This window comes from Oxyura jamaicensis, chromosome 4 (assembly GCF_011077185.1).
Source record: "Oxyura jamaicensis isolate SHBP4307 breed ruddy duck chromosome 4, BPBGC_Ojam_1.0, whole genome shotgun sequence".
NCBI lineage: Eukaryota > Metazoa > Chordata > Aves > Anseriformes > Anatidae > Oxyura > Oxyura jamaicensis.
In genome coordinates, this window is record NC_048896.1 from 45,357,868 (window position 1) to 45,380,300 (window position 22,433).

Consider the following 22,433-nt stretch of genomic DNA (forward strand, 5'->3'; position numbering starts at 1 on the left):
CAAGAAGCTCATTTCTCGTGTGACAAAAGCTGTGGGCATGTTCTCCCAGTCGTCTGCACTAAGACAGAAACCAGCTGGGTTTAAGTTGATGCATTTCAAGACCGTACTGTAGGGCAGGTGGTTACGTGAAAGGGGGACTGGTGCCAGCCACTCCCTAAACTACTTTACATTTTGACTCAGGAAACACAGTAATCTTAACTCTGTTCAGCCTTCATTAAAAAAAAAAAAAAAAAAAAAAAAAAAAAAAAAAAGGGAGGGGGATGGAGGGAGGCAGTTGGCTCTTGACTGAAGAAAACCGAACAAGATGTATCAAACAATTTTTTCCAATATTGTTTCCCTTATTAAAGAACAGCCCCACTCTGCATCTGCCATGAAGATTTGGATGGTGGGTTGAGATCACACTGAAAGTCAGGGTGGCCTACATCAGAAAAGTTGCATTTCACAGAACATTTGCTATTGATATGTTGGGAAAGTGTCAGACTTGCGGGAGGACTGGAGAGTATTTGCATGATACATTAATAAGAAACAGTTTGGTATACCAGATTACTAAAGCATGGTTAATTTTGAAGCCAAAACCCACACATTCTTAACTTTGTTTCCCAGCTTAAGAGCCAGTATACTCGCGTATTGTACAGGAACTGGAGCGGTGTTCTTTGAGAGCACACCCAGTGCTCAGAAAATCCACAACTGAGCTAAGGGCACAGCATATAGGCATCAACGCGGATGTTGTTTTAAGCCGTATTGCAGAAATGTCAGTGCACTTGATAGCTTTATTTGCAGCATGTGTGTTTGGAGAAAGCAGGTTACATACGTTCCTGCTTTATGAGCAGTGCGGAACTGCGATAGCTTCATTTGTCTTGGGGAGCTGGTGTCTGACAGGGGGCCTGTGAAACAGCTCGGGGAGGTTTCAAGAGACACAGGGACGTACACTGCTCCCCTTCAGTTTGGAGAGGGAGCTGCTGTTTGGGAACGCTCTCCTCATCCCAGGAGCATTTTGAAAGACAACTTAATTTCTGAACTACAGAGTTTAAGACAGTTTGCTGCACAACATTGCCAGCTACAACGTTAACCACTGTCCCTCCCTTGAAGAGAACAATGGACATGTAGGAAAAAATGATATAGATGTCCACTAGAGCTAATTTTACATTTAGTATTGACAAAGTATTCCCAATTTCTAAGATCACATGAGGAATTACAACTAGAGTAGATTAAATGTAGTGTAAGCTTAATCAATGTGATCAGAAAATGAATCAGGTTCCACGTCAAAACCTGTTGTGACATCAGTGTTGCTGCAGAATAAGAAAGTTATCAAATGCTGCTGCAATTGGCTAGGCATCTGTAAATTCAGTGCTTAGGAACAGAACGGTAACTTTTATAATATTATAGTCAACTCATGTACGTGTGCGTGAGAGCTTCTAATCATCTTGATTTATTTTTATTTTTTCCCCAGGAGGGATTTTTCTCTCCTGGGAAAAGACTGCATGATAGCAGGCAGTGGCTTTCACTGAACAAGTACCTACCACTGATACTAGCCACCTGGATTGTCTAACTGGTTTGTAACTGACGCTGCTGGGCATGTGTGGTAGCAAATGAAAAGTCTCTTAGCCTGTACACAAAATAGTACCATGCAAATTGGGAAGGGGTTGTTTCCACAAAGATGTTTCCCGCTCCTGTCCCTGCAGTGCTGAGTTGCTGGTCATCTGTAAACCAGTGCAGACAGAGATAACAGGAAAGATGGGAAGATCTTTTAAATACATCTGCTAAAAATAATACAGATAGAGTAACAGTAAATCCATATTAATTTCACTTTGCTTATAGAATCCCCGTGAAGAACCTTCTCTTGCTCAGAGTTTTAGGTAAAGTAGCATGGATATTATCACAAGAATATACTTGTGATACATTGAGACGTGGATATAAATGTTTTTGTTTGATTATTATTATTATTATTTTACATTTATATCAAATTAGAAAATTAACATCAGAAATGATGCCTTGGTTTAATAAGAAACTGTATGTAGAAACTTTATTTTTCTTTCTTCATCACCTCCTCTCTATTCAGTGTTGTAGACTATTGCTATTTTGTGAAAATCCCTCACCAAGAAAAATTAAGAACATCCTAGCATGGCAGCAAATAATTTTTATTGTAAAATTAGGAAGATAGTGTTGGCCAGACATAAGGCACAGGACAAAAGAAGTGAGGTATTCTTTGTACCTGGGCAGAGCCAAGCCTAAGCAGATACCTAGAAATTTTAAATTTGAGTTTTTAAAATGAAAATGAAATGTTCAAAATTCATCAGTGTGATGAATGGAAAAAAAAAAAAAGTCATTGTAGTAAGCTGCAGGTTTGAAATCTTGGGATAGTAAAACCTATTATAAAATATCCATAAAAATCCCTAGATTATTATCTCATTTACTTATTCCTCTTGACTCTACTTGCACACTTTCCCTTTCCCTATTAATTTTTGCTCTATTTCTCATCGTGTGAGTTCTTTTGTTCTAATCATTAACCGTTTGTTCTCTAATTACTGGTACTTTATACAATTCTGAGGTGGATAATAACACCTTTTCTTGCAGTGAAATGTTTCTACAGGGATTCAAAATCATTACTGAATTCGGCAATATGAGCTGTTTCAGCACCAATAGTCAGGATGCAAGTTAATATGGTGAACTATGAACTAATGGTTCAAGCCTCTAGGGAACCCAAAAAGATCTAGCCTGGGCTGAAGGAATCAGAAATATGAAATGACAGTCATCCTAAAACCGAACATTTCAGTGTTTCCATCAATTCATTCTGTTTTTCTTTGAAAAGAAAATTTAAAAAAGAAAAAAAAATCAAATTCCAAGATCAAAGTCTACATAGTTTGCTAAACACAAACTAGCATTTCATCTAGATTATAACATGTAAATAAAGTTGCAGCTTGCTCCTAAGACATAAAAAGCAAAGGTCAGATGATGGAAATAAAGGGAAAAACATTGAAGTCTGTTTGTTCTGCATTTCTTGGCAGCTAATACGCTCAGTATTCTGGTACTTGTTATGCAGAAAAATAGAGCTGCCTATTGTGGATACCAGCAAAAAAGGCAAAGGACCAGTACTGTTCCTCTTGTAACTCCATCAGTGTCCACGGACTGAAACCAGAAGTTCCTTTGGCAGGGGTCTTCGAGTCACTGCTTGAGGTTCGGGTGCTAAATTGTTCCAGTAAGACTCGGAGGAGTTATCTGCTGAGTAAGGCTGGCAAAAAAGTCCCATTAACTCTTTTGACTGGAAGAATCTGGGCCGCAGCAGGCCCTGGAGCACAGTGCTAGGAAGAGCCAAGCTTTGGGATGGAAGCTTAGGCTGAGGTTTACATAGTTATTGTCTTTGAATTACCAAACACTAGAGTGGGAATAAATTTAGATGCTCCCTGGGGTATTTGTGTTTTGAGCAGTGAAGCAGGCTCTCTTCTCTCTATCACACTTGGCCGTACACCAAAGAGAATAGGATCTTCTTCCTTCCCCTTCAGATCATTTTTGTCTTCTCCTTGTGCTGAGAGAAAAGTGGGAAAACCACTGCAACCAGAAAATGGAGAATAAACATGTGCAAGAGAAAACTACAACACATTCTTCTTATCTGTAGCTACTGAGCATCACAGTTGCTCTCCATGACTTGTGCAGCTGGCTAGGAATGCAGTCTGCATGGCTCATTGAATGGCTATCCTAATTTTGCCCTCTCAGAAGATTATATGTAGAAAAAAAATAGTGCCGTAATTCTTGACATTGGTGCTATTTTAGTTGCCAGCCTTATAGGCAACACCATGAAACCAGTATGGATTGGGCCTATTTTTCTCTGTCCACTTTCAACAACAGGCAGAGCAAAGAGATGGGTTGTCTTTGACACTGTCTCAAAGTTCATTTTGTCTGCCATGAATGAGTGGGATACTTTTTTTGCTCTTTTCCTACTTTTAGGAAAATTGCATATAGAACGTTATTTTTCTTCACAACACCCATCACATCCCTTGGAAAGCACAGCTTTATAGGTGATCAGAAAGCAGCCTTTATGTCAGCATTTCAATGGAAAAACTGTTTCAATTGAAACAAATCAGAGAAAAAAAAATAACCTAAGAAGTGAAACCCACTTGCAAATATCAAAGGCTTCAAATATTTTTTTCAAAGTTACTTATTGTTTAGACATTTAAATTTTTATATATTGATGGTTATTGTATACATGTGGGGGTAAAAGGATTACATGGATCAGAAATGACCTTTAGAACATTATTTCATTAAGAAGAAAAATGGGATATCCCTTATTTAGGACAAGTGTTTTTAAAGTCTACATTTTTTTTTATCGGAGAACACAACCCAGTTGGATAGGCACTTCAAAAGTGATCGATACCAAACTATTATTTTATCAAGTAGAGTCATATTAGGCTACTAGTAGGATTGATTTTGACTCTATTTAATGAACTGAAAGTTCAGCTTAGATTTTTGTATTGTGGCTAAGAAGTTTTTGATGTATCATGTTATCTCCTCATTCTATGGCAATATACTAGAAAAAGCTTGCAGAGTTTATGTTCTAGAAGACTTGTCTCTGTGTCTTTGAATAGTTTTCTTAAATAAAGACAAGGAGTAAAACTGAGCAATCGTACAGAGAAGTAAGCAACCTTCCCCATCTCACTTTTAGGCAAAGCAGAGGCTACTCTTTTTCTGAAAGTGAGATTTTTTTTACACCCTGTAGATACAATGTCCTAGCTCCAGAAGCATTTGCTTAAGTCAGGTTTGCAAGCCTGTTTGCAGTATGTTTGCAACTGCTGTTTTATATGCTTGTCACAGTGTCCTCAGATGTGACTGCATTTATCAGAAAGCACGAGATAAACATAATAAATAGCAATTAGCTTTCTCGGTACTTATTATAGCTAAGGTTGCACAACGATTTCCATTCTAATTCCCTTTTTGACCTCAAAATTTTCTGCTGTCTTCATTCCTGAGAAGGGGATTTTCCTTACAGTTATTTTTCTTTGGAAAGTTTGAGTAATTTGGCTCCAATATTGCCAAGAATATTGCAAAGAAAATGGGTGTATGTAGAATTGCTAATTATAAATATTTTTATTGTTTTAACAACTCTCCAACATATGCAGCTGCGGGGAGGGACGCTGGAATTTCAGCTATTTCCATATCAAGATAACCATCTTTCTGGGCTACCACAAATTCGTGTTTCTGTTTGTACATCGTGATCCTCTGGAAAACCACGTGCTGTGCACGGCTGGTGCCGTTTGCACTGTGGTGTGTTGTGCTGGCTCCAGAGTCTGACCATTGCTGCTCCACATGCATGAGACCCACATCTCTGGCATGTTTGCTGAAACCTTTCCATGTGGACAGTACCTCCTTCCCTCTGCTTGGTGCCAAAACACCTGCCGCTTTGGAAGCGTGGTCAGACGGAGTTTAGTGCAGTGATGTATCAAAGAGTTTTTGGAGAAAATAATCGAATAGCTTAAAATAATTGTAATCGACTGATTATTACTTTATGCAGTGCTGGTCAATTGTTATTATTTTTGGTGGTCTGAGGTTTGTTTCCCTCTGCTTTCGTCATCACCTCAAGAAATTGGTGATTCACCCTCCAAAGGGTTAATGGTCATTGGAGGGGCTGATTGAAATCCTGAACTAGGAGTGACCGAGCCAGTCGAACACTGTGTCATTAATTAACTGTGACACTGTCCTGGACTGTTTTAATCAAGAAAAGGAGTTATTTATGAGGAATAACAATAACATTCAGTACTCATCTTTTGGAAAAAAAGAATCAGCAGGAGAAAAAAATCATAAATATGGATTTCAAAACAGTTTTATGGCATCATTTGCCTTCCTGTGCATGATGAGCATGGCATTAGGAATCAGAACCAAAAAAGCAAGAATCAAAGGCTGTGATATTTGTCCCTGTTTCCATGACCGGGGACGCACGCTGCGAGCCTCCCTCTCTCTGGGCTGCGGTTGTGCCTCCTGCTCTGGCTGCAGCTGGGGCCGCCTGCTGCGGCTCAGCCGGGCCAGGCGCCTCTTGCACAAGCGGTCGCACTCACTGACGGTTTTGGGGAGATGGTAACCTTTAGAGGGAGAGGTGGGCTGGGGCCTCTTGATGTGGCTGGGCTAGGCGGTCGAGACGTCAGTGCTGGGATGCTCTGAAAGTGGTGTCAGACCCCTGCTGGGGCTTGTCTGTGGCGGCAGCCCAGCGAGGAGCGATGCTGCAGCCGTGCTGCTGTTGCCAGCACCTCGCTATGTTGCCCGCAAACCATGCTGGTAGCGTGTACTGTGGTGAGGTGCTTGGGGATGAAGGCTGAGGAGGAGGAGGAAGAGCTTCACCCGCCTCGCAGCCTATTCCAATGGCTGCAAAAGGGGCTCCTTGGCACTTCTGGCTGTGGCTCCTGATGCTAATACACATGTGGGCTGCCAAGGAGTGAGAAAGGACTGCATGGTGGGCTGAAAGGGCATTGCCACATATGGGCTGGCTGATTTTTCCCATGTCCTCCATCTGGAAGGATCAGGGTGAGGAGCAGGTCAGCTCTCAGGGCAGCAGATCTCACTCTGACCTTAAAATCCTGGTGGAAACATGGCTTAAGCTCTAAAGAGTGGTTCCCCTGCTGCTAATATGGAATTATCACCTGTGAAGAAGGGCTTTGTGGTGGCCATAGACTGCATTAACATGGACTTCTGGAGCTGACACCCATTTGTCGTGCTTTTGGGTATTGCAAACCTGAACATGTCCTCTGGGCACTCTTCTGGGTCTGCAGTCCCAGCACATGAAGCGTTCAGTGGAAATGCTGCAGTGGGGGGCTCTGCTTGCCCTTTGTCCCCACCTGATACACAGTTCCTGCACCCTCTTGCCTCCCTGTGAAGCATTGCAGTGTGAAGCCTTCTCTGTGGGGAGGATGGAAGCTCTTGGTGGGGTTTGCTTGTGTGCTGAGTACAAAGGCGGTGAAAAAAGAAAGAGGCCAACCAAAAATGCAACCCCACAGAGAGATGAGGACAGAGGGGAGGAAGGAACTCCTTAAATGTGCTTTGTAAAATAAAATGATGTACTGTTGAGCTACAGTCTTAGAAAAACTAGCTATTGCTCGATAGCCCTGATAGCAATTATTTATTTATTTATTTATTTATTTATTTATTTAGTAAGAAATTAAATAAAGCACAGAGTAGGCCCCAGGGGCAGTGCTAAAGGAGATTTGGCCATATCCAAGCTGTAAGAGTTGCTGTGAGGGGCAATGGAAATTCAGTGCAGCTGGTGAACCTAAAAAATAATAACAAAAAACAATACACCTTATGTTAGAGAATGTCTTTCATACAACAAGTATCCCAAAATGCTTTATATAGAATTAAAACCAGATTTAATTTGAAGAACAGGTAATTTTGTTTATTTAACAGAAAGAAAAACATAGGACGTTAGGCTGAACTAAGGCTGGTATAAATCAAAACCAGTTCAATTGAAGTCTAGTGGCTTAAAATATAGTTACTGTAAAGTGCGCAGGATTATAATCTGGCCTGTAATAGTTTGCAATTACAGTGTACAATTTTGGTCCTTTGGAGGAGGTCTGGTAAAGGATCTCCTCATTTTATTGTATTTGGGTTTTGTCCTTAAATTGAATGTATTAATTTCTTATGTTCATTTACTTTTTGCTTTTACCTTCATTTCTGCTAGATTTTTTTCCAAAAAATTCCTTTTAAATAAAATTTTCAGAGGAAAAAGGAAAAAAAAAATGAGAGGAAAAAAAGAAAAAGAAATACTAAAAAAAGGTTACTCATCTTTTCCATGTCTTTCCCACCCGCATGAAATCCCCTCTTCTGCCTCCCAAAAAACATGGGGGAAAAAAAAGAAAAAAAGGCTGCAATGGATCTAGTTGAACTTCCTGGACAAAAATCTGAAGGGGGGGGGGGGGGGGGGGAAAGGACCCACACAACTTAATGCAGAAAAATGTATAGCAGGAAATCAATTAAAATTTTGACAATTCTCAGTGAAAATATGAACACATGGAAGTACTTTTTTTGGCTGTTTTTGATTTTGGCAAGAGTAAGTGGTGAAACTGGAAAAACTATATGAAAATCTTTGTTTAAGGCCACTCAATGCTTTCCATTAAATTTTTAAGTGTAATTAAACACCAAAGCATTTGTAAATCAGAAATGTGTTTGAAGCACTTAAACCTCCAACATTTTTTCAGGATATGAGTGTCTATTTTGGCTGTAAGTACAAGCTTTGTTGTGTCTCTCCTCTTTATGGAAGCAAATAAGACAAAAGGCAAACCTCCTTTCCTTATACAAAGCACGTTAATTTATCTGAAAAGAGATACGAAGGAATAGTTGCATACTTCAATACATCTTACTCATTACTGGTAACCATTATTTTACCCAGGCTCAGTGAGGGAGTTCTCAATGTTTGCAGCTGGCGGTCCCACTGCGTCTTTGTGTTAAGGGAGTCAGGGACAAGAAGTCCAGGAGGACTCACAGCCACGTGCTCAGGGCAGGTTTGGCCTCTGCAGTTACTGCACTTAGAGATTTCTAGTGTCCACCCCATGTGCCTCATAGCATTTGGCGCTGACTGCAAGTCTGGGGTAATGCTTCTTCTGTTTGGGGCAAAAGACTGTTGCTCAGAAGTGTCTGACCAACCACATGCATACACATACGTGGGCCTTAGCTGCTCCAAAACGGGCACCCAAACGTAGTGGCAAACACTCTTTCTGCCTGGTCTTCAGTAGCAGGTCAGCCTCTGCTTCATGCCCTCAGCAACCACTCGGTTCTGTAGGTGCTTCCTCTGGTAGATCCCATTTGGCACTTACGTGGTTTAGAAGTTGTTTGTATACCTGAAATTCTAGGTCGTAGCACATAGTAGTCATAAATCTGGAAAACAGTGAAGCTTCTTGATATTTTTGCCTCCATACCATTTTATTTGAGTAGATATTCTGAAGTAATTCTGTCGTTAAAGGAGGAGGCAATGAGGAGCGTAGGAAATCTGAAAGGATGCATTTGACCAGTTTGAAGCATGGGCTAAATTCTGATTAAAAGTAAAAAACCAAAATAGCAAATATCTTGTTTCTCTGTGAGTACTATCGATCCTTACCACACAAGAACTGTGGTAACAAACATGAATTGTAGTTACCATTAGGGAAGGGACGGGCCCCCCAGTCTGATTAACTTCATCCTTAGCTGAATCCAGACTGATTAAAGGAATGAGTTTGGCTATCTGCTTTTAAATATCTGAAAAGATGTGATAATTCCTACCCCATTTTCTTCAAATTTCTGTAGGGTATGGGTTTTTGGGGACTTTCTGATTTATGACAAGGGATTTGGGATGCAGTTTGCTATTTAAGTTTATTAAGTAATGTTAATAAGTTATTAATAGATATTATGTTTAATTTAGACACAGTACGCTTACAGTCTGGTCCTTTTAGGTGCTGCGTGGCTCTTTTTAATACCACACACGTCCATTTATTTCAAGAAGAGTTGAATGATACTCTCATGAGGTCATCATATTGTGTTTTTTTATTGTCATGGATTCTCTTTGTGTGTCTCATCAGCTTATTTTGTTTTCCTTGTAATCCTCCCTTAGTCAAGGCGACTTTGGTGGTCAGTACTCCATTGCTGACTTACACATTTCTCTTGCTTCCTCTGCAAAAGAAACACGGGTGGATTTTATTTATTTATTTTATTTTTTTAAAGAGCATCTATCACAGCCAAAATACCTGTACAGTGTGTGGTGCTGCAGCCCAGAACAAAGCAAAACCTACAGATGCTGTATTTCTATGAATTTGTTACCAGCCATGAAGCAGGACAGGTCAGCACTAAGGCTCCGTTGTGACACGTATGGGGAATGCCAGGAAGAGATGTGAATTGCAGCTTGTGCTATCCCCAGCAAGAACACAAAATGTGGCTATGTCAGTCGGTGATAACAGTAAGAGGAAATTCAGGACTGATTAGAAATCAGGGAGCTGTCACCGGTTTGCGTCTCTCCATCTCGGCGTGAGCCTGCCTGAGTGAGTGGATGGGTGGATGCCTGTGGGTGGGTGGGTAGATGCACGTGCGTGTAGGCTGCTCACAAACATCTGCGTGGGTTGGGTGTTGCTCTGTGGATGTGCTTTTGCAGATTGTGTGCGCGTCGTGGTTGTGTGGACAGTGGCCAGCTCTCAATGAAATTTTCTGGTGGAGCTTTTCCTGTGGTCCTGCTTGCTGTTTGCGCTGGCTTTGGGGCTTGGCATGGGTGAAACACAGGGAGGGCTAGGTGTCAAAGGCCAAGTCAAAAACAATCAAAAAGGACCAGCTTTTATTGCTGTCTTGTGTGATTGCAAATTGGTTTCTGAACTTCTAGAAACATTCCCTTATAAATTATTAGAGATTAAGACAGAATTGTAATTTACTGAAGGCTGCATAAAGATGGAAAAAGGAAGTGGCTGTGAAGAAGGCAAGTACTGTAATTTTATTTAGTTAGTTGTCACTTCATACTCCTTGCAAAGATTATTACAGGAAAAAGTGAAATTTAAACTCAGAAACTTACCTTTTTTTCAGAAACTAAGGCTCTAATAAAATGGTTTCTAACTTCATAACCAGTGAGCTCATCTGATACTTGAGTGAGAGCAAGTGCCATACTCTATAGAACAATTTAAAATCCAGTGCTGGGGACCGGTATGTCATTGTAATTGCTATTTAAAAAATAATAATAATAATAAAAAATGTTGTAATCTCCTAAAATAAGAGATGATAAGAAAGATGCTAAAAAAATTCTTCCCTGCAAGATGGAAATAAATCCTTTTTCACAAGTCTAAGGTTTGAGCTGTGAATGATGTTTCACATTATTCTGCTCCATAGAAGATGCTCAGTGTGGTGTAACGCAGGCCCTAGGTTTAGGGCTGGATGCTCTCGCACAGCCCAGGGAAGGACGGGGGCTAGTGGCTACTCCACCACCAGACATGGTTGCCCCATGGTGCACCCTGTGCACTGATGCTTTGGTAGGTAATGGAAGAATTGAGAGCTGGATTTACCCTTGTTCTGCTGGTTTTGCCATCTGTGTCCATTACCTTTCTTTTCCTAGAATCAGGTGGTTTTGATGCTGTGGCACAAGACAGAAGTGCTTCTGAGTGTGCATGCTGCCGGCAGTACCTTTGTATTTTGTGAGCAGTCGGATGTGCGGATGCGTGCCTGTGCCGAAGATGTTGTGAAGGTGCAGGGAGGTGCTGTGTCCAGCAGCAGCGAGGGGCCCATGGGCAGCTCGGTGTGACAGCCACCCAGGTGATGGGGCTTGGGGGTCAGCCACCAGCTCTGGCAGGGCTTGCTCGCCAGCACCAGGCTTTCATGGTGCTGCGAGGCTGGTGCAATGTGGGGAGCCCGGGCAGAAACCAGCTGCGTACCCAAGCATCTGTGGGCTGCACGCATGTGTCTGGGGCTCTGCATAGCCCTGCAGGCCCCAGTTCCCTGCCAGGCTGAGGTGGGAGCTGGGGGCGGATGAGGAGGGTGCTCCTGCCCTGGGCTGGGGGCGGAGGGAAGGAAAGGAGCTGTGGGTGGCTGTAAAAATCTGGGGGGCAGCAAGCAGCTGCCAGAGCCCCCCATGGGTACAAGCACTTGGCAGTGCGGGCTCCTGCCTGACTCTGCCCCCAGCCCCGTGGCTGTGCTGTGGCTTGGGGCCAGCCCTGGGGGTCTGCTGCCTGCTGTGGGGTCCCCTGCTCACCCCAAGTCCCTCGTCCCACAGTGGTTGGGTTGGAGGAGGAGGAGGAGGAAGAGGAGAAGGAGGAGACCGTGCGCTTTCGCTCCCGCTGTTTGCAGAGGCTGAGGCAAATGACAGAAAAAAGGAGGAGGGGAATAAAAAGTAAAGAGAGGTGGGGAGAGAGAGAGAGTGAAAGAAAACGAAGCCCAGCTTCTGCCGGTGCTGCTCGGATTGGATCTGGTTTGAGTTTCCTCTCTGCTGGCTTGTGCGGCGAGAGAGGAGGAGAGGGGGAAGTCACTCGCTCGCTCTGTCTCTGAAGCTGGAGCAAACGTGCTGGTAGCTGAGCTGGCGGGAGCTGCCTGGGCGCAGTTGCCTCACAGTTGCTCGCTGTCACTAAAGAATTGCCTGGACTTCTCAAGAACCCAGAGGAAAAAGCCGCCACTTCACAGACCTGATAGTTGCTCAGTGCCTATAGACTTGACACTTTTTTTTTTTTTTTCCTTTTTTCCTCTCCTAGGGGAATTTTTTTTTTTTAATTGCTTTTCTCCCGTCTCTCTCAGAACAGCACTTCCCTGAGCGTGTGGCTTTGAAACCCATTGCCTTATTAACAGCTGTGAGAGATATTTTTTCAAATCTTTTTATGCCTCTCTTTTCTTTTACTTTGCCTTAAAAAACAAAAAGAAAGAAAGGAAAAGAAAGATAATCCTTTTGGGGGGAGGGGAGATGATCATGCTGATGTGGAATAAGTGCTCCTGCTGTCTCCTCTTACTAGCCGCGGTCCTGATCGTGGAGAGCTCCCAGCTAGACAGCTCCAGCGCCAAGGTGAACTCCATCAAGTCCACCCTGATGGGGGAGGCTCCAACTCAGGCAACCAACAGATCTGCAGGCATCCACCAGGGACTGACGCTTGCTAGCAGTAAGAAGGGCAAAATTCTAGAGCAGATGAGAAAACCTCCCAAGCACTATCACCGGCAAGGAGAGGTAGGACATTGCTTCATTGCTTGAGTGTCTGTCCGTCTGCGTGCTATATGCAAAGAATTGCTAGTCCCCCTCTCATGCTGCTTTCAAAGTTTTACTGTATTACATTGATTAATTTACTTCATCCGGGTTGTCTGGTACAAGGTCATCTCAAAAGAGGCATTGGGAACTTTGCAAGTGGTCGTTGGAACGTTTAAAACCTTTAGTTTTTCTCTGTAGGATCAGTAACTGATGAAAGAAAGAGTAATCTGAAGAAAATCATCTTCAGTATTTCTTTGTTTGGATCCTTCAAAGGGTTGCTGGAAGTAAAGGAAGAAATTTGTTAACTCTAAGACACTGAATAACTTGAATTTGAATAGGTGAGGAAAAATTGACCATAAAGTGGACCTGGCGTTTCCAGTGGCAAAAGAAACTTGCTTTTAAAAATCCCTCCTAGCAAGTTAATCTCTGATGTCTTTCTCCATAGTGAGAATGAAAAGTCATGCAGTCCCAGTGGTATAGTTTAGGGCATATTCATTTGCTTAATATGACAGAAAATAAATTCCGGTTTCTTGTCTTGAATACGCTCCAGTGGTTTTAGAAGTTTTGTGTGCTTACATCCAGATGAGATAAGCAGGGAGTAACAGCCCTGAATGTGAATTCTGAATGTAAGGAGAAAATAAAAGGCTATGGGTACTTTATGAAAAAGAGACCATAACATGCTTGTGAACTACAGTCTTCTTTTCTCTCTAGCCTGCTTTGAAATTTGGAAGTCTGATAGGAAATGTTCTTTCAACTCTATTTGTGGTAACCTATAAAGCAGTATTTTAAGCCATCAGTCCTCCGATTCTCTATCAAGGCTGAGCTTGGATGGTATGAATGTTGTTCTTGAAGGAGGTAGGCTACTTCAGAAAATATAGACTACTTACTATCGGGTATTATTAGTACCTCAAAATACAGCTGCTTTTCATAAGCAACAAACAGTGTTAGCAGCAAGGGAGCTGCCAACATTCAGCACTAAAAAGGCAAAATACTCGGTGCCTTAAGGGTCTCTGTCTTGCCTACATTTTCCTTAAAGCAGAAGAGAAGCTGCAAATTCAAGCAATCCCCTAAATTCATTACAGTGCTTCACATCAGCTTCCTAATAATTGAATATTATCAGTTGGTTTTGTGTGCAGGCATAATAACAATGGTGGTAGTTTTGGGGTTTGCGTGTGAGAAATTTGTTTTTAAACTTCTCCAAACTTTCTTTTCCCTAGACACTCAATTGTTTTATAATTCACCCAGAATTTGGTCGCCTCTGCTTACCTCTGAGCAAAGTTCAGTAACAGATGCTGCGCTGAAGTTTCATGTTACTAAAGTACGGCGTTCTTTCTTAGTGCATGTTGTAATAATTATTATACTAAATCACCTTGAGGAAATACAGGAGCATGGTACACTTTATTGCATGTTCTCCTTGGGTTTTCTTTTGTTTTCTGTGTATTCACAACAAGTCGGCATATAGGACCCATTTTCCCACTGAGTGTTATCTGTTCTGTGGAGTTTCTGTGCAGGTTGCTGTGGGGCTGTGCTGTACAGCCTCAGGCACAATAGGTACTTTTTGCCTTTTGGAGAGGTCTTGCCACCTTCCCCTATGTACAACATCCTTCTTCCCTCAGTGTGTATTCAGCACAATGATGAGGACGTATAACTTATCTAATTCCTGGAAAACAGGTTGCACTGCCCACGAGTGGCATTTGCAGGATTTGACCCTAGCTTGCCAATCTGAGTTGTTTGTAGTGGATTTCTAGTTACTGGCATGAACTCACAAGTCAGAGAAAAAACTGCAAGTTTCTGTAATGGCAGAAGAGTTGGCATGCATGTTAGGACATCCTGTTTGTAGCATTTGCCATGCTTTCACCTGTGGGAGCTTCTTTCTGCCATCCTCCCTTGAGCAAACCCCCTGAAGGATCAGAAGCCTCACCTCCTGTCAAGGGCTGTCAGTGCTGGTTCCCCTCTCTCTGTGCTGCGTGCTCTTATACAGTGTGCACCAGGAAAATGACTCAGATTCACTAGCAATAATTGTAGATATTTTTTTGACCAAAAAAATTTTTTTGGTCAACTATTTTGGTCAACTATTTTGGTCAACTATTTTGCAAAATAGTTAACACAGAATTGCAGTAAAAAGAAGGGAAAAATAAAGTAGTTACTTTTGTGACAAGACTTTATCTTTGGTGATGCTTCCAGTTGCAGGGTTGGTAATCCGCTGCGTTTTATACAGTGGTGTCACAAGTGGTTTCAACCACTTAAGACATGACATTGTGATAATTTTTATAAGTTGCTCTCTTATTATGTTAGTTCTTGATTTGTTAAGGTGATGGGACTTTGTGTTGAAGTTTTGTATTGCCATTGTCAAGAGTAGAGCAGCCTACGCTTTTCTTTCCAAAAGTCCTTTGCATTAATGGAATTTATAAAATGTCAAAAATGGACATTTTATATGTCCATTGAATGTCAAAAATGGACATTTTATATGTCCATTGAATGTCAAAAATGGACATTTTATATGTCCATTTCCTATCTCGGTACCATGAAATAGTGAGTGGAGAGCCTTGTACAAATAGGAAATAATTTTGTTAAGTACCAGGGACATGCAGCTTGAAGGCAAATTAATAGATTTTTGCAAGGGCTGTTGTGACAGCTCTGAGGTGTGCATTGAGCTCTCTGCTGATATATGCGGTGGGAATCAGAGGACTCTCACCGAAACTGCTGTGAGGATCATCAGCCAGCAACCTGTTTACTTATATAGTTTGGTAGACTAACACGCTTTCAGAGTGTTTCTTTAATAAGTTAATGCAACATTTTCAATTATGTTAATTTGTAGGACTAGGAGCAACTTGGGAGTCTTTAATCAACAATAAATCAACGGATACAATAGTTCATGGCTTATCTGGAGTGTTGATGTATTTCAGCTGGTGGTTACAGTGCTTCTGCCCAGAAAATGAAGATCCTGTGCTCCTTTATCAGGCAAAGTTCCAGTTCAAATTAATGAAAATACTTGCACGAGCGAAGCAAGCTGATTTGGTTTGCTAGAGGGACCAGCAGGGCAAGTGTGGGTTTTAGTAAGACTTGCATTTTTATGTCTTTATGAGGAATATTATTTATTTTCTGTTCTTATTCCCTTGACTGCCTTGGATCAGCAGAGAATGAGAAACACTGACATGCTAAATCAGTGAGATTTCACTGTCTTCACTGTTCTTCACCATCACTCCTGTTTTCCCCTTTCCGCAAACTGTTAATGTTTTCCCATTTTCACAGGGAATCACAAAGTGTCTACAGCCTTTGCACAGGGGAAAAATATACTCAGAAATAGGATCGTACAGTGCGTGTTGGACTGTTACTTTTCAGGGGGATCAGCACCGTATACTGTTTGCCACCAGTTTCCTTTCAAAGCTTGATTTAGAGGAGCGGCTTCCAGGAACAGCTAATATTTCAGTAGTTAGCCCCTCTAGAAAATTGTTACGGATATATCATCTCTCTAATTAAATAAAAGGCAGTGAATAGAGCCATAAATAACAAGGCTGGATCAGCAACAATGGTGCATTAATTTACTGCATGTTAGGCACAGCTTCTGCTGCATTAGGGCAAGCTCTCCTGCAACCTCAGGAGACAATGTGAAAGAGAAATTCCCGCGTGTCACAGCTGGGGTCAACAGTCACTGCCGTTCATAGGTTTCTGCATGATGGCTTCACAGCTCCTTTGATTCACTTCATCACCTTCTTGATTTCTTGCCTCTGGGTTGTAGTCCACCCTCTCTTCTGTGGCCTGCATCAGTGCTGGGGTTTGCACTCCCTCACGCTCAGCAGCCTTTAGTGATTTGGTAGGCAGAGGGCTACCAGGCTTTCCTTCCAGCCACCTTCCCTCTTCCATCTGCAGGCTCAATGCCCTTCTGCCCTTCCCAAGTCCCAGCTAAAAGCCGTTCTTTTGGCTCTTTTTCCCCAGCAAGTCATCTCTCTCGTTCCCCTTGCCGCCAAGCAGCTGGCTGGGTTTGTGCTTCCTGCTGGGACCATCCCTCCCACTTCCCCCATGCGCACAGCGGGAGCAGCAGCAGTGAAGGGGAGAAGCGGGACAGCTGGGAGGGGGACCCGGCACGACCGTGGGGTGCCCGAGAGAGTGAGAGGCCGCGTTTGGAGCAGGGAGAGAGGAGTGGAAAGCTCGGGCAGGTTATAACACTGCGGAGGCATGATAGATATGAGCTAAGCCTTTGTGTTTCAAATGCACTTGATTTAATTTTTAAAATGAAGTTTTTTTTCCTTTTTTTTTTTTATGTTTTGTTTGTTTGTTTGTTTGTTTGTTTTACTCTATCCCAGCTTGAGCCAGTTGAGCCAGGAGCCTTGAGCGCACAGAAACCAAACCAAAAAGACATTAATCAAAATGTCTGCATTGACGCTGATCTCGTACCTATCAGCGCATGGACACAGATGTGTTTCTCAAACAAGACATAGCTACCCACAAGAACTTGCTAGAAAATGCTTGGCTGATGCTTTGGAGCAAGTAAAACAGCATGGGATTTAGTAATTGACTGCAGTGCCCTGAGAATGTTACAGTAAAATGCACCAAAGACACCAAAAATGTAACCGCAATATCTTGAATAACTAGAAACCAAGACAGTATGAATTATTTCTCCACTGGATTAAAAATAAATTAATTACAATACCTAGAAGTTACATCCAGCAACAGTTTAAAAAATAAATAAATGAAAAAATGAAACAGAAACCAAAAAAGCACAGCATTGCTAAATCTGCAGAGGTGACCAGAAAAATGTATTCTTTGCTCTTTTTATTTTTTAGTTATTTTCTGTTAGGAATCTGGGAGACACTGGTTTACTGGCAGCAGTCTTGCTAAATAGTTGAGTGGCTTGTCTCTGGATTGCAAAAATATGGGATGCAGGGTATTATCTCCTTCCCGGGTCATGCTTGGTGTCCCCGTTAATTTGTTATTACTGTCTGACTTCTTAATATAGAGTAAAAGCTCCTATAAAGTGGCTTTACTAGGACTCTTTCCTATTAAAGTTGCATCAATGCCTAGAAAATATCCAGGACCCTGATGTGCTATCGGGTGTGCAAATACTTAGGAAGAGTTAGTGTCTGTCGGAGTCTAAGGACAAGACAAAAGATGATGCATGATTACGTTTTGCCCTCAGAAAAATGAGTCTGATTAACTCATTATGTTTGATTAACTGATGCTTCACAGATGCGAGTAGAGCTCAAGTTTAATTTTGATTTTAATTATCTCAACACCGGATGCGTCTTGCAAGCACTTCATATCTCATGGTTTGTCAGTTGAGCCTTGGTCCTTTTACAGTTGTACTTACAAATGCCTCACCCTGGAAATGTCATTCAGGAGGAATTTAACTCCGCAAAGGAGGAGTCCCATAAAGCTCCTGCTTCTGTTTTTTTTTGCGTGCATGGCTTTCCTCTTCGGTTTTGTCTTTTTTTTTTTTTTTTTTTTTTTTTTAACTACATCTGAACAATCCTTTTTTACATATGTAAAAGCGATGATTTGGAGAACTCTGCTTCAAGGCAGAGACCTTCCCTTCCCACCTGGGCTTGCAGAAGCCCCCTGCCGGGGAGCGCCATGGCGCGGTGCCTGCTCCGCAGTCCTGGATGTTTGTGACAGGTCTAAGAAGAGGTTGCCGTGATTCTTCAGAACAGGGAGGAAAAACAGAAGCTGCCTCTCTGCTTTTGCTCCACCAGTAATGCTTCTTGTGTATTTAGATAATAGGTTAGAAAACTGAGGATAATTTTTTTGAAAATCCTTGCATTTCGGCTGTCTTAGGTTGCATTTCTGGTGTCTTTAGGTTGAAATGAAATTCTATGAGCTTTACATCAATGGATGTGCAAGGCCTATACAAAAGCCAAGAAGATCAGGTTGGTTTTGTATTATTTTTTTTTTTAATTAATTTTGCCTAAGATCAGGTTGGCTTTGCATGTTTTAAATAAATTTTGCCTGCAAAAGTCTTTATTTTCGTTAGAGAAAATATACATTCATCTCTTCTTTTTTGGTCAAGTATAGGATGTATGCTGACAATGTGTCCCCAAACCATCACTTTTCTTTAGTACAGTTTTTCTGTTTTTGATGAAGGGCAGATTTATTTTCATGTAAAACTTCATGAAAACCAAGCAATTTTCAAATTGCAATGAAAACAGGTGAATTTGCAGGTCTTCCAAGCTGTGGAATCCTCTGCTGTAGAAGAACTACAAAAACTAAGGTGAGAAAGAGAATAAAAAGATACATATGGCTGTGCTAGATGACCAAAGCGCAGCAGTTTTCAAACAAAAGAATGAGTTTTGTTCATTTAAGTTACAGTTTTCTTGGGATTGACTCTAACTCCATCTATGATTTATACATTTGTGTTTGCACAGAAACAGAACCTGAGTTACAAAAATAGATGGATATAAGCAGTGGGAATGTGGAGTTCAGTCATTTAGCAGCTATTTCGTTCTTACTAAAGGAAAATAAAGAAATATTTCTACAAAAAAAAAAAAAGAAAAAGGAAAGAAAAGAAAAAAGAAACAAAGTTTAAGGGTTGTTGTTTTTCCCCCCTCAAAGTGCATAAGCACACAGTTCAGCCCCTTGGGACTTTCTTAAAGCTAAGCTTTGATATGATTGAATTTTCATATGCACAGTAATGAATCCTGGAGACATGCTTGTTGCACATATGCACTGCAAATGGCATTGTTTTAGCGTTTTTAGCAGCAAGTGAAGGTGGACTGTTCTGCACATGCTCGGGAATGAGGTGTTGCATTGCTCTGCAAGCCCTCTGCCTCATTCTCCGTGCATCATGTAAGTGTGAACCAGGCTGTGCATGCTTTTAAAGTGTACTCGTCAGGCCAGTGAATGGGAGGACCGGGCTCCAGTCTGCGCGTTTTGGCAGCTTGTGATGAGTGAAGCAGTGACTTGCTGTCACTGTGATCTCTTCCCTCCAAGGCTTAAATGCCAAAAATTGAGATCTCTTGAAAGGAATTGCAAATGTAATATGTTTGTGTTGTAGCAGGAAACTTTTGTTCTTGGAATCTCATTCATATCTAGACATTGAATCACTGAAAGTAATGCAGCTTAACAAGGGAAAAGCTCCTTCATTTTGCCTTTATTCACAGAGCATGGCAGCTTTCAGAAATGATTTACTGTATGTAAACATACAGTAATTTTTTGCATACACAAAATGGTGCATCTCTTCAGGACAGCCTGCAGAGATCCTGAAGTGAGGCATCTTGGCATAAAACGAAGTCTCTGGAAAGGGGATCGGGAGTCATATGTAAAACCACTAACAGAAATGCAAGATGTTAAGCCTGACTAATCAAGTTGGAGTTAACTTAGTTCAGTTCATTCTCACAAGCATCAGAAAGGTTCATATGGTGCCAAAAAAAAAAAAAAAAAAAAAAAAAAAAGTAATGTCAGATGGGCTACCATCTTGCATTTAACCTTTTTGCTTTCATATGACTTTCTCCCTTCCTATTTATTTATTTTTTAAACAACGAAACTGTAGCGTTTCACAGAGGACAGCCCCAGTGCTCTGGTGGCCAGTATCAAGTATTCATGTCAACTCAGAGGGAGCCATCAAAATCTAGGTCTTGTGTTTAAGTGGGTCTTGTCTCCCATCACAAGTATCTTGGGTTATTTTCTGAAGTCACTAATGAAAGTAGCTCTGGGGCTTCCTGGTGCTACAAAGAAGCCTCCACCTGCTCTTACAGTGGCTAGATTTACTGGTGCTTTCCATATATATTTTTTTTTTTTTTTACTATGACTGTGTTCATGCAGAGTATAACACAAAAGTGCTTTTGCTTATATGGTCCCTCTTCAGGGTGAGCTCCTATAGAGCGCAGATTTTAAAGGAGGAAAACCTCTGTCCAACATGACATAGAACTGCAAGCAGGAGCTTTGGGCTCGGCAGACAGTTTGTGTCCTGAGCAGCGGCTGGGTAAAAAAATGGCTAAATGGGGTTTCTGTTGGCCTTAGCTGGCAGAGTTAGCACAGGTCCGGGCTGCAGAACTTGCTGTGTTTCTGTCTCTTCTCTTGTGGCTTGAGAGCAAAAGAGCAAAGCCTGTCTCCCTTCCAGTTTGTGGTGAACTTGCTTGGGAAATGCTCCTCTTTTCCATGATAAAAAAAGAAAATTTTGTGTATCTCTCTATAGGGGGTCATTAGGCTGTCCAGCACACAGAGACTGAGCTGTAAACCTCCCACTTCTCCTGGGTAGGAGGAGGGCTGGGTGGGGACTTCTTTTCTGTTCACACCAGGTCTCCCCTGACATTTTTTTGGAGGGATGGAAAGGGACAGGAGCTGATAAATGAGCATCTCCTCGTTTAGGGGTGGAGAGGAAGATGGCATTCCTTACCAAAGAAAGAGTTACAGATTGTGATTAGATTATTGATATACAGCTCTCATATGTAGATGGAGGGTATGGTGAAAAACATGAAGGGTTAATAATAATTGAAGAAGCAGGAAGGTAGTGAAAAAAGCTGCTGCCATCCTGGGTTGGCATCAGTGAACAGGATTTCCATCTGACAGACAAGAGAAGGCTAGTGTGTTACCTGATGATAAATTTGTGAGTGTTTATAAACAGCCTGGCATCGTTCTTCTTCTCTTTGTGGGGAGATCATATCATTAATGGACTGGGATGATGGGAACCATCAAGTAAATGTGAAGACAGCAGTTGTTTCATGCATTTAGCATAGCCTCAAAGTTTTACCAGATTTGTCATCCTGAGATTTCAGTCAAGTTTCTTTCTGAAAGTTCAGTTTCATTCACTCAGGTAGCAATAATGACACCACCTAAGCCACAGAACTGACCATGTGCCATAAAGTGTGAGCTAAACACTATGGGGTTGCTCAGTGCGACTGGAAGTTGTTCCTCCAGACCCTTTCAGTCCCTGTTACTCCCAACAAAGCTAAATTTGCTGTCTCTATTATTCATAACAAAGCAGTTCAGTCAGTTTCTGTGGCAGGAAGAGTGAGGAAGTGTGGGTCAGTGCTGCAGAAGGGAAATCTTGGAAGCCATGGGAGGACTGGTAAACCAGGAGATCACATCCTTCCTCCACACCTTCTCTGTGATGGGGCCAAGTGTTCATGCTGTTGCCTGTATCTTCTCAGGGGCAACGAGGAAAAATGTCTATCACAAGTTAGGCTTAGAAGTCTGTATTTGGTGGAGAGGCTAAACTGCTCAGCTGCATAAAATGTTACTGTAATTGTTTGAATAAATACAGGGTTTTTAAAAAGCTCTTCAGGAATGCTTGTAAACTTCTGTGCTTGGTTTTGTCCCCACTGCTATCTTCCAGACACCCCACTCCTCGCAAAGGAAATGGTTTTTTAACAAGAAGAATCCTCTGGAAATTGCTTTCCAAGAGGGTCCTTGCCACAGCAGCTGCAACAAATTGCAACTGAACTTCACTCGCAGTTGTTTTTTATTGCTAAAAGGATAAGTGACCAAGTGAATACTTGTATTATAGCTTTGAGAGAATTTATTAAGTATCAAATTGTAGTGTGTGGTGTTGTCTAACCAGAAGATTAAGCTTTTCTCTGTGGAGGGAAATTTCTCTCAGACTTCGTACCAGTGCTTAAGCTAAAAGGGACTGGGAAAGCCTTGCAGATCCCAAACCATCATGTGGTTAGGCTGACTTGGGGTTTTCCTTCCTCTGAGATCTCGGCTCTGAAGCTGGGGCAGCAGGAAGAGAGTGTAACCTCCATGAGGCAGCCGAAAAGAGAAGTCATGGCGTGGAAGTCTGATGCGTGCCAATCTGCTCCACACTGTGTAAACAAGTCTCCAGGGGGCATTTTCTGAGCAAGCTGTTTTTGAGTAG

At 41.9% G+C, this 22,433-nt stretch overlaps 1 protein-coding gene and 1 long non-coding RNA gene across 5 annotated transcripts in view; both read left to right on the top strand.

The window, feature by feature from the left end:
• Window positions 1-1,509, top strand: part of LOC118165893 — a 69,907-nt gene extending 68,398 nt beyond the window's left edge. Inside the window, exon 3 of the long non-coding RNA XR_004750277.1 lies at window positions 1,451-1,509. This is a non-coding gene — a long non-coding RNA (uncharacterized LOC118165893). The remainder of the gene's footprint in view (window positions 1-1,450) is intronic.
• An 8,167-nt stretch (window positions 1,510-9,676) lies between these two features.
• Window positions 9,677-22,433, top strand: part of DKK2 (dickkopf WNT signaling pathway inhibitor 2) — a 48,327-nt gene continuing 35,570 nt past the window's right edge. Inside the window, exons 1-3 of one of the 4 annotated variants that reach the window (XM_035324274.1) lie at window positions 9,685-9,782; window positions 10,510-10,557; window positions 12,415-12,625. In XM_035324274.1, coding sequence (XP_035180165.1) covers window positions 10,532-10,557; window positions 12,415-12,625 — 237 coding nt within the window. In that variant the 5' untranslated portion in view covers window positions 9,685-9,782; window positions 10,510-10,531. Of the gene's footprint in view, window positions 9,785-9,805; window positions 9,834-10,509; window positions 10,558-11,802; window positions 12,626-22,433 lie in introns of those variants that run through there. The other 3 variants (XM_035324276.1, XM_035324275.1, XM_035324273.1) reach the window with 3 other exon arrangements.